The sequence below is a fragment of the Leucoraja erinacea genome, chromosome 7 (assembly GCF_028641065.1).
Source record: "Leucoraja erinacea ecotype New England chromosome 7, Leri_hhj_1, whole genome shotgun sequence".
Lineage (NCBI taxonomy): Eukaryota > Metazoa > Chordata > Chondrichthyes > Rajiformes > Rajidae > Leucoraja > Leucoraja erinaceus.
This window is the reverse complement of record NC_073383.1, coordinates 48595620-48613265: the sequence shown is the minus strand read 5'-3', so window position 1 is coordinate 48613265 and position 17646 is coordinate 48595620. Positions and strand designations below refer to the sequence as shown.

General features: G+C 42.3%; 1 protein-coding gene across 1 annotated transcript in view; it reads right to left on the bottom strand.

Annotated features, from left to right (window-relative positions):
• LOC129698976 (aryl hydrocarbon receptor-like) overlaps window positions 1–17646 on the bottom strand; it is a 114767-nt gene that overhangs the window by 96779 nt on the left and 342 nt on the right. Inside the window, exon 2 of the mRNA XM_055638518.1 lies at window positions 16779–16966. Within this exon, the coding sequence (XP_055494493.1) occupies window positions 16779–16966 (188 nt within the window). The remainder of the gene's footprint in view (window positions 1–16778; window positions 16967–17646) is intronic.

Below are 17646 nucleotides of genomic sequence, written 5' to 3'. Positions count from 1 at the left end.
TTAGTGTCCGAATGTAACCCTGGCCAGACAGTGTACACATCCATCCGTCGGTGGCCTTGGTGAGAGTGTGGATCAGTCCTGCACTCATGCTCCCAGGGTACTGGCTGAACTCTCTCCCACACAAGGGACGGCCACTTGAAGGGAGTTCCATTTTCCCGGAGTCAGGAAATAGGGAAGTCTGTAATTATGCAAAAATAACATTCCGCACACTAACTCGTGGTCATTTGTTTCACTTGTCAGTCTGATCTGATTTCAAATATTACAGACGAGCACTTGCGTGATTTATTTTCTGACTGCTCGGCAGACAGGAAACTGGAATGAGCGCAGAGACACTATCTCTACACACAGCTGAAAGAGGCACACGGAACCAAGTCTCGGGAGGCTTCTCAGGACTATGAAATTCCAAGAAAATTGCACAATCAGTAGAAGCAAGCAGGGAACGGGATTAACCTTTGCAGCTCCAGCAAGACTATAGCACAGACCAAGTTTGCCCATTTGGACTGCTCTCCTGGGATCCATTCATCAGGCCACTTCAACTGAGTGTAGAAGACTACCAGCAAAGCACAGGATGAGAGGTTTGACTGGTGGTTGCCTGTAGGTTAAAGTGGTCGTGGTGTGCCTGTTTCCAAGCTGCACGGCTCCATGACATTTCAAGTCAAAAGCCCAACTTTAATTAGCAAAGGCTACAACACTGCATCCCACACTCCCACCAACAAAATCAATTCAGCTGGTAATTAATTTCATTCCAATCAAAACTTGCATAATATAATTCGTTCCTGCTTCACCCATCTGATGGGCACATCTGCTTGCAGATCCAAATGCAGGGATTTATGCTTCATGGTGTTCGCTACCATCCACAAGGCAGAAGCATGATGGAATACTCTCCCCATACCTGGCTGAATGCAGCTCCAACAACTCTAACAACGCCACACATCATCCCGGAGCTTGACTGACTGACACCTCACTCATCTCTCTAAGCATTCACTCCTTCTACCATTGCAAATACTTGCCTAGATCACTCCAACACACTCCAAATGCACGACCTCTACCACCAAGGATAAGACCAGCAGGCACAGTGCGACCCCACCATATGAAGATTCACCTCCAACTTGCTCACACCGAGGCCCCTCAATGCAGTCAGGAAGAATTCCTTCACTCAGAAGTTTGTGAACGTTTGGAATTCTCCAGTCCATACACAAGAGCAGGGACGACCAAGGAAAGCAAAAGAAAAAGGCCACAAGAAAAACAAAGATTTATTATTGGAAAAAATATTTGGGAATCTTGGAATGTAATCCTCCCCTTTCCTGGTGGATGTCACACTTCAGAAATGAGGATCACACAGAAGGTACAGTGGGTGTAACAAACCAGTAGCACACAGATCAAATTTACATCAAGCCTAACCCAACTCGGGCATATGAGATGGAACACATTACTAGCCTAGTGTGAGGTTCCATTCAATTTGTTACTTAGTTCTTTGGGTCAGAATGATCCACAGTCAGATGAGAGAAGATAAAAGGGGAAGATAAAAAGGTGCAGAAATTCACCAGTAATATCATCACGGCTACATATGGGTCTTTACTTCCAAAATACAGAAGCAGAGTAAAACATGCAGAAGATAGAGACAAAATGCTGGAGTAACTCAGGGATCAGGCAGCACCTCTGGAGAAGAAGAATAGGTGATGCTTCGGGTCATGACCCTTCTTTAATGTTACATTGTACAATCAGGATAACCAATTGAGAATGAACTTCCATCCCAAAAATGCATCAAAAAAATTACCAGTAAATAAGCAAGAAGGTGATGACCAAATGCATGACTAATCTCAGTAGGAAGAACAAAAAGGATTAAAGTTGCTCAAAGTTATTAAATGTCATTCAGAGGAACCGTTGTGTCCCTTCATATGATCAGGCAGATCAGGACCACTCTCTAGTTAGTGATAGAATGGTTCAGTTGCCTGTTAACAGCAGGGAAGAAACCGTCTCTGAATTTGGAGGTGTGTGTTTTCGCACTTCTGTACTTCCTGCCTGATGGGAGAAGGGAGAAGAGGGTGTGACTCATTCTCGGTTATGTTGGTGGCCTTGCCAAAGCAGCTTGAAGAGTAGATGGAGTCAAAGGAAGGGAGATTGGTTTGTGTGACGGTCTGGGCTGCCTCCACAGTTCTCCGCAATTTCTTGCGGTCTTGGATGGAGCTGTCCCCAAACCATGCTATGATGCATTCCCGTAAAATGGTTTCTATGGCACATTTCAGGAAGTTGGCGAGAGTTGTTGGGGACATGCTGAACTTCCCAAGCCTTCTAAGGAAGTAGAGGTGTTGGTGTGCTTTCTTGGCCATTGCTATTCAACTGTTCAAGGAAAGGGCGAGTATTCCCTGCCGATATTGACACTATTGGCAGGGTTGCTTGCCTTTATCAATCGGGGCATTCTGTACAGGAGTTGGGATGTCATGTTATAGCTTTACAAATCATTGGTGATACTGCACTTGAAATATCATGCACAGTTCTGGTCACCCAGATATGGGAAGGATGTGATTGCACCATAGACGGTGAAAAAAAGATTCATAAAGGTGTTACCGGCACCAAAGGCTCAAGTTGTAAGGAGAGGCTGGAACTATTCCAAAGGAGGCTGAGACATGATCTTTTCAAGGTTCATAAATCATGAGGGGCATGGATAGATTGAATAGCCACCATCTTTTCACCCACAGTAGAGGAATCTAAACACTAGAAACCATAGGCTTAAAATGAAAAAGGAAAGATATAAAGGAGCCCAGAGGGGCATATTTTTCCACATGGAGGGTCGGTATATGGAAGCTTTAAATCTTTTCCCTCTCAGCTTCAACCTATGCCCTCTAGTTTTAGACTTACCATTCCACTGAGAACATTTTGATAATTGTTCCAAATAAACCAATGAAGCTGGCTCAAATGACCCTCTCCCGTCTCCCCTCCATCCACTCAATGCTAGTTCCCCTTCTTTCTGCCCCCATTTAAGAGATGCAATCTCCTTCTTTCACTTTTGTCAACCATTCATTGGACAGAATGAATCACAGCTTCCACTCAAAAGCCAACAGGTCCACTCAGATGGTCTAGTTTTTATCTCTACAACTGGGCAGCAATCCCGCCTTCCAATCAGCAGCTCCCAGGGTACTGAAGTTGTACCAATGGCATCCCTGTGGACTGCTTTTCTCCAACTTCCCAGGGCTTTGGCTGTGAAGAGAGCAAGTCAATATCCCTTCTGAACACAAAGTGCTGCAATCATTTAACAGGCCCGACTGAGAAGAGAAATAGAGTTAATGATTCAGGTCATTGTTGGAAGGTCACGGGCCTATTTCTCTCTCCTCAGATATTCATTTCCTCTCGTCCTCAGTTCTGTTGCAATGTCTTCTACCGGAAGTATAAACACCGTTTCTCTCTCCACAGATGCAGAGTATTTCCTGCATTTCTTGTTTTTGTTGCATTTCTATAGCACCACTGACTGAAATATCCAAAAGGTACATAGAAGTATTTTCAACGTACAAAAGTAACTTTGTAACATAGGCAGAAAGTCAAGACGCCCCAGACAGTTTAACATTTACCATTGTACCCCCAGCCGAACTCTCTCAGCGATTCTCAGCAGCAACTGTTCCGCAAGTCACAATGGTGCACCCATCACTGCTTCAATTCACAGCGGAGAGCACTCTCTCCCACTGTAATCCAGATCAACAGTGGGGCAGAGCAGTGAGCAGTGAAAAGTTCACATAGCCAGCATTGCGCTGCTGAAATTTTACTGACAACACAGTGGCTTTCCCGATAGCTCCATTACTCACCCTGCCAGACCCAGGAGCAGAGAACTGTCACTGAGATGGATGAAATTGATCACATCTAATTACCAACATTTTAAGGACCACGTACGTTGCAGTGTGATGTGACAAGACTTTGGGCATTGACATGCACCACCGGCTGAGGGGGTTCAGGGCCTCCCACTCATTGAGAAAGCAATCAGCCTTGATTATTTCATCAATCTCGTATGAAACACTGTTTCATACAAACTCAAACAATGTTGGGTTACATCACTGGTGAACTTTCCATGCTCTTCCTTGCTCACAGCAGCAATGAGATGGAATCAAGGTCAAGCTCGACAGCATAACCATGGTAAACTGTCTCCCAGATCCATTCAGGCATTGGAAGTAGACAGCCAACACAGTGCTAGCCCTTCCAACATCCCATGTCCACATTCAGGTGCTGCTGCTGTAAACTCAGAACGAAGGTTATCGACAACCCTTTGCCTGATCACCTCTCTGTCCAAAGCAAAAGAAGACAATTTGATCTGACAGACTCAGTGCCGACAAGGCATGCTGCCATTTAATGTAGGTAGTGAACTAATCAATAAAATCATTGCCAAAAAGAGGACAGCTGCTGAATTGTGTCTACATCCTCACTGTCAAAGCCATGAAGCTGCATTTAAGTAAAGCGTTTTATTTTGAAGGCTCAAGCCTGTAAGATTTTCATTTTGCCATCAACAAACTCCATGACCACTGAATCATTTCCAATGCCTCCCCTTTCCCATTACACATTACCTCCCTGTTTTACCCCTCCCCCCACCCTGCTGCCTCGTTATGAGCCCATTTTATTTCAGTCATAGAATCAGGCCCTTCGGCCCACGTTGATCACCAACCTATCATTTACACTGATATCATCTAATTCCCATCAATCCCTAAAGTTCTCCCACCCACTCACTCACTTAACAGCAATTTACAGTAGCCAATTAACTTACCAACCCACGTGTCCAAAACCAGAGCACCCAGGGAAATACCACACGGGCATAGGGAAAGCATGCAATCTCCACGCTAACAAAACTGGAAGTCAGAATAGAACCTTGAGTCATAGAGCTATGCAGCACAGAAACATGCCCTTCGGCCCGACTTGTCGAGTTAGATTAGTTTACATAGAAACATAGAAATTAGGTGCAGGAGTAGGCCATTCGGCCCTTCGAGCCCGCACCGCCATTAAATATGATCATGGTTGATCATCCAACTCAGTATCCCGTACCTGCCTTCTCTCCATACCCCCTGATCCCCTTAGCCACAGGGGCCACATCTAACTCCCTCTTAAATATAGCCAATGAACTGGCCTCAACTACTTTCTGTGGCAGAGAATTCCAGAGATTCACCACTCTCTGTATGAAAAATATTTTTCTCATCTCGGTCCTAAAAGACTCCCCCCTTATCCTTAAACTGTGACCCCTTGTTCTGGACTTCCCCAATATCGGGAACAATCTTCCTGCATCTAGCCTGTCCAACCCCTTAAGAATTTTGTAAGTTTCTATAAGATCCCCCCTCAGTCTTCTAAATTCTAGCGAGTACAAGCTGAGTCTATCCAGTCTTTCTTCATATGAAAGTCCTGACATTCCAGGAATCAGTCTGGTGAACCTTCTCTGTACTCCCTCTATGGCAAGAATGTCGTTCCTCAGATTAGGAGACCAAAACTGTACGGAATCCTCCAGGTGTGGTCTCACCAAGACCCTGTACAACTGCAGTAGAACCTCTCTGCTCCTATACTCAAATCCTTTTGTTATGAAACTAACATACTATTCGCTTTCTTCACTGCCTGCTGCACCTGCAACTAATGCAGTTAGTACCACTTGCCTATGCTGGCCCATATTCCTACAAAACATTCCCATCCATGCACCTGTCCAAATGCTCTTTAAATGGTGTAATTACATCCACTTCAACCACCTCCTTTCGCAGCTCGTTTCCTATATCCAACACTCTCTACATGAAACGCTTGTCCTTTAAGTCATTTTTAAATCTTTCTCCTCTCACCTTAAAACTATACACTCTAGTTCTTAACTACCCGATCCTGAGGACAAGTTTGCGATTATTCACCTAATCTTTGCCCCTCATGTTTTAAAAACCTCTATAATTCAGTTTAGTTCAGAGATAGAGCGCAGAAACAGGCCCTTCAGCCCAACAAGTCCGCGCCAACCAGCGATCCCCGCACACTAACACGAACTACGACACTAGGGACAGTTTTCAATTTTACAAAGCCAATTAGCCTACAAACCTGTACATTTGTGGAGTGCTGGAGGAAACTGGAACTCCCGGAGAAAACTCACGCCGGTCACGGGGAGAACGTACAAACTCCGTACAGATAGCATCCATAGTCAGGATCGAACCCAGTTCTCTGGCACTATAAGGCAGCAACTCTGCCGCTGCGCCACCGTGCCACCCCTTCAGCCGGAGGTCTCCTTCAGTCTCCTATCTTCCAGGGAAAAATGTCCTAACCTATCCACCCTCTCTGGTGCTGTGAAGGCAGCAGTTCTATTATCTGCATCACAATACCACCCGTCTCACCTCTCACACACTTGGTCCTCATTCAGTGCAAAGCACAAGCAGAATAAGAATGACAAACTTGCATTTAAACTTTGCCTTTTACAACAGCCAGATATTCAGACAAATGTCAGGCAATGCATTTTAGAAGTACTAATGTGCAAGTGCATACACCATGGAAGTCAAGATCTTTAGAAATATTGAAGAACAGAGGGACTTTGATGTACAAACCTAAAGATACTTGAAGGCGGCAACACCAGTAGACAATGTGGTTTGGAAGGCACATGGATTACTGGTCTTCATTAGGCAGGATATTGAAAACCAAAGTAAGAAAGTTATGTTCTTGGATCTCAGTTTAAATTCTCATTCAAGTTAGGATCACAAACACCTCCCAAGAAAAAGCACTTTGCACATTTGCCATGTCCCCACACTGCTGTTGCACAGAGGACACTCAAATCAACAGATGATCAGAAGATTTCCCAAACCAAATAAATGCAAATTCACTCAGCTACCAATAAACAAAACTGTTCCTGACAACTCTAGCTGGAGAGGAACCGATTACAAGAAATAATTCTCACACGTCTGAGATACAGCGGGTTATTTAACAATGCCTTTTGTTCAGCAGTCTTAGAACACATTTGAGTAACTCTTGTCGAAACACAGAACTGCAGATGCTAGTTTTATACCAAAGATAGACACAAAATAATGGAGTAATTCAGCACATCAGGCAGCATCACTGTAGAAAAAGGATAGGTGAAACCCACGTTTCAATCTGAAGAAGTGTTCTAATCTGAAACGTCACCTATCCTTTTTTCCCCCATAGATGCTGCCTGACGGACTGAGTTACTCCAGCACTTTATATTTATCTCCGATTACTCTTGCCTTGATCAGCCCTGGATTTTCAACAAATTGCAAAGAATTACCGCAGACGTCATGGACTGAATGGACAGCATCTGTATTTTACTTCCTGCAAATAAGGGAAACATAGAATACTGGGAATTGGATTAACTCGTCCATTATCAGGCTTATCTAAGGGAACTTGCAGTTTCCTTGAAACCACTCTCCTTGTCCAAGCCTTTGGTCTCCTGTCCTAATATCGTCCATTTTTCACTATTCCTTTGAAGTGCCATGTTATTGTGAAGAGTCGTGTAATGTTTCTGTTTTATTGCAGCACATGCTTTAAGCTTCATTCTCTCCCTTTGAAACATAGAAACACAGAAATTAGGTGCAGGAGTAGGCAATTCGGCCCTTCGAGCCTGCACCGCCATTCAATATGATCATGGCTTTGCTCCTCATGTTATCTTTCAGTCAGTGAATCTTGTTGCCTCAGTGAATTGAAAGTGAGCGTGGCAGACTGCTGGGCAAAACAGACCTTTTGTAAAGGGAACAAAAACCCATTCGCCCCGACAAGCCCCTCTCTAATGATGCACCTTAATCCCCGTCACACCCGTCAAAGTCTCTCCCAACCAATTCCCTCTTGGATCCATTTGTATTATTCTATGCCAAAGGCCATTCTGTTGAAGCATGTTCCATAACTCCATTTCTATTCTTCGAGAGAAAACACATGTGCCGGACAGAGAATGCTGGAGCAATGGTGGGTGTAAGAATTTCTTGACAACTCTCAGAGCAAAATCCACTGCTTGTTCTCTCATCCCCGCCCATGCACCCTTCCATCTTCACCACAACTTACCAGAGAACAAACATAGGGATGCATTAAAGTGGCTAGGCTGAGAGAATGCAGAGCAAGCAGTGTCAGAGGACAAGCACTGCACCAAATTTCTACATGAACTGTTAATCTGCAAACCACTGTGCCCATGGGTTAAGAATAAAAGCAGCAATTTAGTTTAATTTAATGAATTGCATCAACCCTTATTACACAAATAAATCATTAATAATCAAATGATTATTTAGGACCACACAAATGTATAGCACAATGTAATTCAGCTCGTAATGCTTTGTTGCTCCCAGAACCAGTCCCACTCTTCCACAGAAGGCTTAATTTCTGTCTCAGTCACCTCCCAGTGGCAGGGAAGTTGATGATCCACATAACTGCATTGTGCTGAACACCTCAGCATGCTTTATGACATCAAAAATAAATTAAATCTTACCTTGGCCTTAACTGCTGAGGAAACTTCAGTATTAGTCAAATATTAGGTCAGTAATTGTCCACTGAATTTCTCCCATCGGGATGGTTTAGTTTACACGCGAAACCACAATGAAAAAGGCCCTCTCTCTCATATCAAGGCTCCTGCCATCTCCTTCCTTGCCTCTTAATAACTTGGGATAGATCTCATCATGCCCTGGGGATTTATTAACTGTAGTGATCTTCAAGAGCACCAACACCTCCTCCATTTTAATCTCAAACTGTCCTTGCATATTAGTATTCTATGCATTGATGTCACTGTCCTCCGGGTTTGTGAAATTCCCTGCCATAGAGGGCAGTGGAGGCCAAATCACTGGATGGATTTAAGAGAGTTAGATAGAGCTCTAGGGGCTAGTGGAATTAAGGGATATGGGGAGAAGGCAGGTACGGGTTATTGATTGGGGACGTTCTGCCATGATCACAATACTGTGCTGGCTCGAAGGGCCGAATGGCCTCCTCCTGCACCTATTTTCTATGTCATTCTCCTTGATAAAAATAGATGCAGAGTACTTGTTTAGGACCTCACCTACACTCTCTGATTCCAAGCACAAATTCCCTCCTTTATCTTTGAGTGGTCCTACTGTCTTGCTGGTTAACCCCAATGTTTTTAATGTAGACATAAAAAGCCCAGGGATTTTCTTAAATCCGATTCGCCAAAGCCATTTTTGGGGCCCCTTTTCTGTACCGTCACCCCTTCATCCTGCACTGCTCCTCCCATCCATCCTGCACAGATCCCCCCCCCCCCCCCATTCAACCCCCCCTGACATCCCCCGCGCTCTCCCCTCACAATTTTACCTACTCCAACCAACACTCACTAATTCCCCTGCCTCAATCCATCCAATCCACGCTGATTGCCTTCTCAAGCCCCCCTCCCCCCCCCCACCACCATCTATCCATCCTGCACTGATTCATATACACCCCCCCCTCCCCCCCAACCCTATTGTGCTGTAAATGTCTTCAGAGCTAACATTGACTGTTTGATAACGGAATGCAATCAAATATGTTTTAATTCCCAATGTTATTATTTGTTTTGATCCATAAAGATGGATTCATTAAATTGTGAACACATGAAACATTAAAACCCCAGTGTTCGATTGTCACTGACATGTTATTACAGAATTAATTTTAATGGCAAATCAATGATGTTAATATGGAGTATCAGTACTGTAGTTACTTAATGAGCAACATTCACAACTATACGTTGGATTTATCCAGGTTTTACTTCTACAGTCAGTCATATACATCACAAATTTGGTCAGGAGATATTTCAATTGAAATTTTAACTTTAATTCTGAAGTGGGAATGATGGAAAAAGCGTTTATCAACAAATTTTTTTTTAATGGTGCTTACAAACTGGGTATCTTCATTGCCACATACATCTAATCTGAATGTCTGGTAATGTGGCATCTTGACGCCTTTAAATATATTACCAAACATTTGCTGCATTTATGTCCTTTGGCCATCTCTTGTTAGTTAGTGTAATGTTTAACCTGTCAGATGGGTATAGTCAGTTTTGTCAGCTATTATTATAAAATGCCTCTAGAAAATTTCTTGCAACCTGTATATTTTGTGGTGGATAAATTAAGTGGGAAGCGAGAGTGTTTCTGTACCAATAGCAATAACGACCCATGCTATGGCCATGTCATGATAATTTTCGGTCCTTCACAGAAAACATGCTTGTAGTGTGCATGGTTAAGCATATATGTTATCAAGATCCAGGATTTATTGACACAGGTTGATCATACGCTGAATAATCCAACCACATTTTTGTTTGGAAGTGGAAAGAAATAATAAAAATTGCATTAATTGCAATGTGTAAAAAGAGTTGAGATACCGTATTATAATTTTGCTGCATGTCATTGTGGTATATATCATGTCTTGATTGGTGAATATGTTAGTTTGTGACTTTATTTGAATCAGAAATAATATGTGAATGCTTCATTGAGCATAATTCTGACTGGTAACTACGCACTTCGTCCGAGCACGAGTCATGCAAGCCATCTTAAATGACTATTTAAAATGTCATTTGGCAACCTAAAAAGCTGCCAAGGTTGCCCGGCTGGCAACAGGGAAATAAAGTGAAGCGAGAGCCCTGCTCTCCCTCCCTTTTTAAAAAGTGGGGTTACATTAGCTACCCTCCAATCCTCAGGAACTACTACAGAATCTAAAGAGTTTTGAAAAATTATCACTAATGCATCCACTATTTCTGGAGCTACTTCCTTAAATACTCTGGGATGCAGCCTATTTGGCCCTGGGGATTTATCGGCCTTTAATCCATTCAAGTTATCTAACACCACTTCCCGGCTAACCTGGATTTCACTCAGTTCCTCCATCTCATTTGACCCCCGGGTTATCCACGGATGCACTACCTTCCCAGATTTATTTTTTTGCCAAACTGGTATGAACAATTGTTGTAGTTCATCCATGCAGTCTTTAAATGCCTTCCATTGCATATCCACCGTCAACCCATTAAGAATCAATCGTCAGTCTATCTTGGCCAATTCACGTCTCATACCCTCAAATTTACCTCTCTTTAAGTTCAGGACCCTTGTTTCTGAATTAATAATGTCACTCTCCATCCTAATGAAGAACTCAACCATATTATGGTCACTCTTGCCCAAGGGGCCACACAAAACAAGACTGCTAACTAACCCTCCTTATTACTCAATACCCAATCTAGAATAGCCTGCTCTCTCGTTGGTTCCTCTACATGTTGGTTTAGAAAACTATCCCGCATACATTCCAAGAAATCACAGTGAGGAATGTGGAGGAGTAACTGTGGTGGATATTCATGTTAAAATATATTTTGGATGTTCTGTTGCTTTTTATTGGTATGACTGTACGGCAAATCAAATTCCTCATATGTTGCAAAACATACTTGGAAACACAACTTTCCTGTCTTCACCTAGCTTCCCTGCCTTCATGCAAGTAGCCCTCCAAAGTATTTCTAATTCTCAGGTGAATCTCCCTATTGTATTAACGGGGGCAACATTGACACAGTCTTCCTGGGCAATATTTGGCAGAGCAAGTGACTTCTCTGTGGAGTCAGATGAAACCGTTTCACTCAATCAACATCACAACAAAATAGATAAAGTTCTCAATAGCACACCTCTGTTTATGAAAAAAACATTAAGCAAAGTTCACGCCCAGTCAATAAATCCCAAGCAACAATCTATTCGTATATAATCACCCAATACCAGTCAAAGAAAATGACACATTTATAAATCAAAAGAGATGGGGACCACTAATAGAAGTATGTCAGAGGAGAGACTATGAGAATTACAGTTTTCTGGAGAGAACTCTTGCATATAATGCTACACAGCAAAAGACACACTTGCCAAGGGTGCAATGATGAAACTTGGGGATACGCAGTGTTGGATAAAGCGAACTCAGAAAACGAAGCGACCAAACAAGGCATCACTGATAATCATGACTGCAGGTGGCTGTGACGGGTCAAATGTTAGTACTGATGTGGGGGTACAGGGGTGAATGGGATTTGGTAGGAATTATGATATTGGCAGAAGATTAGTGAAATAATTTCGAAATCAAACAAGATTGTGAGAGCAATACAATAATTCAGAATAACTCTCCCCAAAGAAGGATTTCTAAGCAAGAAGTTGTTTCTCAGACTTTACAGGAAATCATTAAAAACTAAAAGCTAAGTTGCAGTTTTTTTTGAGCTTTGAAATTCTGATCATTTCCTCAAACAGTGAAACAGGGTCATTAACTGTTGGTACTGGTGCATTTATACCAAACGCTGCCTCCGATTTAAACATGCTAACTGGAAGCTGACTGAATTGTTAACAAGTATTGGCAAATCCACCAAAATAGAGTCTAATTCATCTTTGTTTTGTGGTATTTTGATTTACGGAAGTGTTCTGGGGATTACAGTCTGCCAGTCAACCTGCTTTTTTCCAATAGAAAGAGAAAGCTGGTGACATTTCCAAATTTAAAAAAAGGTTGCCATGGAAAAAAAATCGATATTTTTTTACTCGTAGGCTGTCGAGGTAGGTCGTAGTAGGTCGTAATGCTATCGTATGTAATCAAAGACAATCAAAGGTATTCAAAGATAGTCGAAGGTAAAGCTCGTTGAGAAAAAAAAGCTAAACCGACCGGTAATGTTAAATGTCCGCTAAACTTTATCAAAAGTTGTCTGGCTTCATAAAAGTGTCTCCCCCCCCTCTCCCTCCTTCTTCCCCCTCTTCCCCCCCCCCCCCCCCCCCCCCCCCCCCCCCACCTCTCTGCGCTCTCTAAAGGACTTACCATAACTGTGCCAGCCGTCTTTTACCTTCCTGTTCATCGCGGGTGTAAATTTCAGACAGCGCTCCCCCGCTTTCCCTGGCCCCCGCCTTTGCGATGTGTTTGTGTATGTGTGTGTGTATGTATGTGTGCGCGCAGACGGTCGATCCGGCTCCCAGTTTCATCGCTGACGGTCGATCCAGCTCGAGGTTTTTCAGGCGAGTGCCCTCGAACTTGAAGGTCGAAGACAGTTGCTGAAATGTCACGTTAGTGGGACAGGCCCTTAATTCCTAGACTTTGAATGCCATTTTTAGAATTACATTCCACCTCTTAAAAAGGAGACAGGTCATGGCAGGGTATTATGTAATTAATAGGACAGGGCTCTATATTAAATGAAGGTTCAATTACTTTTGAGAATGTAAAGTGGTAATCTTACAAAGGAATAACTTGCCTTAGGGGCATTGGGAATAATCAGCACAAGACCATTTATTCTCTAGTTAAGAATCCAAGCTTGGTAAACCTGGCATCGTTAGGACTATCTTCGAGTTAGTACTTACCCAAGGACTGCTTTGAAGTACATAACCAGCTGCAGCTTTCCAGCTTTCCTTTGAAAGTTAGTGAGAAGTAAATGTACAACTTATTTGAAAATGACAAGCAATCAATCGACAGTTCTGCAATGTACATGCAATTTGCAAAGTGTAATGTGCTCCCACCTTGAGATACATCACAGACAATTGAAATGTCCATCACAGACATTTGGACGTTTGGATATATCAAACATTTGATTATTCCAATCAATTTTAGAGCTTTTCCACAATTGCACTCAATGTTCTAATAAGATCCATTATTTAAACTTCACTTCCATCCATACAACACAATATTTTTTTCAAAAAACACATCTGTCACAGTCTTAAAGGGAACAAAATCAGCAAGTGCAGAATTCTCCATCCTCCCGCCTAGAAGATGCCTGTTCTCTAGCTCGAATGCTCATGAAAATCCAAGAAAAAAAAGACAAATACAAATATGGTTAATCCATAGATTCCATATACCCAAAGAAGTACAAAATAATTAGGCAGGCTTCCCTAACAACCTCAATCATACAGGCAATCAAAAAGTATTTGTGGTGACTTCCATCCATTTTATAAATTCTTTAAATAGCACTCCTTTAAATTATTAATGCCTGCCATAGGGTAGAAACCCTGCAGTGCGCCAGAACAGGAACCAAGCATCCAGGCAAGATCAAAAATATATATACATTCAACAGCATTCCATTAATTAAAGTGGAAATAAAATTCCTTCCCATCGATTCAATACACAGAACAAAACCAGGGCCCCTGATGAACTGATATTTTGAAATGATTACCATTATTGGATATAAATATTTAAAGAGAGTTTGAATGTATCATTTATACCAGTGAAGCATGTTGCATTATTGCAAATAGTTGTTCATTTTTACACCTCCACAACAAAAGAAAGAACACCGAGTCAAGCTTCCATAGGCAAGAATGTCAAAGCAAAGTAAAATATAAAGTGCTGCAGGAACTCAGCGGATCAGGCAGCATTGGTGCAGAGAATGGGCAGGTAACGTTATGGGTCGGGACCCTTCTTCAGATCAAAACAAACCACCCACTTTTAAAAATGCAACAAAGTGGGGAGGTACCAGTTCACCGCAACATATTGGCTCCAATATTTTAAAACAGAACTCACTTTCTCTTATAACCATATAACCATATAACAATTACAGCACGGAAACAGGCCATCTCGACCCTTCTAGTCCGTGCCGAACACATAATCTCCCCTAGTCCCATATACCTGCGCTCAGACCATAACCCTCCATTCCCTTCCCGTTCATATAACTTATCCCTTGCACTAGGAGTAAACATATTGCTAAAGCAATGCATTGTTCAAACTGTTTTATCTAAAAGCTGGTTCTCCCCTCCAAGGCAAAATACTTTCCCACAATTAATGTGTACCAAAATTAAAAAACAATCAAAAATGCGACCCTACTTCCTTTCTTAAAAATAGGAAAGTTTTATTTAACACGAAAACATTGTAGTTCTTTCAAAATATACCCTCCAGGGTCTGTGAGATATACTTAAGAGTCCTTGGGCAAGACACTTCACCTACCTTTGCTTGGGACTAAAGACGGAAATTAGCTACTGATTGGCTACAATCTCGCATATTTACATGCAAATGTTAATTAATATGTTAAATTAATAAACAAAACATTATTATTATTATTATTTATTAAGAACAAAGAATTAGGAATATGATGGACATAGCACGCCTTGAAGAAATGAGACTCCGACTAATAGATAAATATGACCAATTCTTAAAGAGTTGGTCTCCTTTCATCGACTTTTTGGAATCATGTGATGCAGCGGTGCCGTAAGGATTGCTGATTTCAGTTCATGACGCGGATAGAGCTACATCTCCGAATACAGATTTGAAAAATTCTCTTTTAAGGGGCCTTCTCTTCTATTTCTACTTTCCTCTTTCTCTCTTCCTTTTTTTATTTTTTATATACACACTTCACGTTTTTCTACTCTCTACCATCTATTTTTCCACTTTTTCCCCTTTCTATTGCTTTCTTTTTCTTGTTCTGCTTACTTCTTTCTTATAACATAAAACTAGAGGTTGTACATAGAATGGATTACGGTATTACATAGTTGGCACCTAAAATTAGGTGCCACTGTACTGTTTTGTGCTGTATTAACTTCTAATAAAATAAACAAAAAAAAAAAACAAAAAAAAAGAACAAAGAAGTTTTGTTAACGATGATGCAAAGCTCAATGAATACTTACTGCAACAACGCGAGAAAGGGAGAAGAGGGAAACAGGCCCCCTGGCTCAACTCGTCCATGTTGACCAAGATACTAGGAGATGCTAGGAGACTGCAAGGTGACTTGGATAGGCTGGGTGAGTGGGCAAATGTTTGGCAGATGCAGTATAATGTGGATAAATGTGAGGTTATCCATTTTGGTGGCAAAAACGGGAAAGCAGATTATTATCTAAATGGTGGCCGATTGGGAAAGGGGGAGATACAGCGAGACCTGGGTGTCATGGTACACCAGTCATTGAAGGTAGGCATGCAGGTGCAGCAGGCAGTAAAGAAAGCAAATGGTATGTTGGCTTTCATAGCAAGAGGATTTGAGTATAGGAGCAGGGAGGTTCTACTGCAGTTGTACAGGGTCTTGGTGAGACCACACCTGGAGTATTGCGTGCAGTTTTGGTCTCCAAATCTGAGGAAGGACATTATTGCCATAGAGGGAGTGCAGAGAAGGTTCACCAGACTGATTCCTGGGATGTCAGGACTGTCTTATGAAGAAAGACTGGATAGACTTGGTTTATACTCTCTAGACTTTAGAAGATTGAGAGGGGATCTTATAGAAACTTACAGAATTCTTAAGGGGTTGGACAGGCTAGATGCAGGAAGATTGTTCCCGATGTTAGGGAAGTCCAGGACAAGGGGCCACAGCTTAAGGATAAGGGGGAAATCCTTTAGAACCGAGATGAGGAGAACTTTTTTCACACAGAGAGTGGTGAATCTCTGGAACTCTCTGCCACAGAGGGTAGTTGAGGCCAGTTCATTGGCTATATTTAAGAGGGAGTTAGATGTGGCCCTTGTGGCCAAGGGGATCAGAGGGTATGGAGAGAAGGCAGGTTCGGGATACTGAGTTGGATGATCAGCCATGATCATATTGAATGGCGGTGCAGGCTCGAAGGGCCGAATGGCCTACTCCTGCACCTAATTTCTATGTTTCTATGTTTCTATACCCCATCTAAGCTAGACCCATTTGCCCACGTTTGCCCCACATGTCTCTAAACCTTTTCAACCCAGGTACCTGTCCAAATATCTACATGCTACATCTAATGAAGTGATTCTGAAGTGCAGCCACTGCTGTAACATTGGGAATTATTTCGGGATATAAATATGTGCTATGTGAAGTATGTTAGTGTCTGCACACGATAGATGCCCCCGTTTCCTACGCTCTGCTCCATTCATCCCTGCATTGTGGGTCATCTAGAGATACTCCTGAGCAAGGATCGCTGCTCCTCGTCATTGCCCACATCATTTCCCCACAACTTTTAACTCACCCCGGAAGAAAGTTTTGGATCGCAAGTAGCTGACACTCAGGCGGAGGATAGAGAGTTTGTCCAGGCTGGAGGTCACATCTTCGGCAAAAGGGAGCAAGCCCGCAAGGCGTTCCAATTCTGAGTTTAACCGGTCCCGGTGCCTCTTTGACGGATTGGACCTGATTCCATCAACATTCACTGGCTTCACACTGATAACAAGCCAAACAAGATAACATTACAAATCAATACACTTTCACAAAATAGTCTGACAGCTAATTCAGAGTTTGAAGACTCAGTTAAATGGCAATCCATGGTCTGCATTAATTGCCCCGTAAGATTATATTAATCCTCATGACAGGCTGCATTAGTGTTCCACAGATAGGACTAATCATCAACATCGAGCAGGGCCAGGTCCATATTAAATGCCATAACACAAATGACAGTACTCTGCACCACATCACATAAGATAGACACAAAATGCTGGAGTAACTCAACAGGACAGGCAGCATCTCTGGAGAGAAGGAATGGGTGATGTTTCGGTTCGAGACCGTTCTTCAGACAGTGATGTAAAGAGAGATATAGAACAAATGAATGAAAGATATGCAAAAAAAAGTAACGATGATAAAGGGAAACAGGCCATTGTTAGCTGTTTGTTAGGTGAGCCTGTAGCCTTTATCATTGTTACATTTTTGCATATCTTTCATTAATTTAATCTATATCTCTTTACATCACTGTCTATATCTCTCGTTTCCATTTCCCCTGACTAGTCTGAAGACAGATCTCGACTCGAAACATCACCCATTGCTTCTTTCCAAGATGCTGCATGTCCCGCTTAGTTACTCCAGCATTTTGTGTTTCTCTTAGGTTTAAACTAGCAACTGCAATTCCT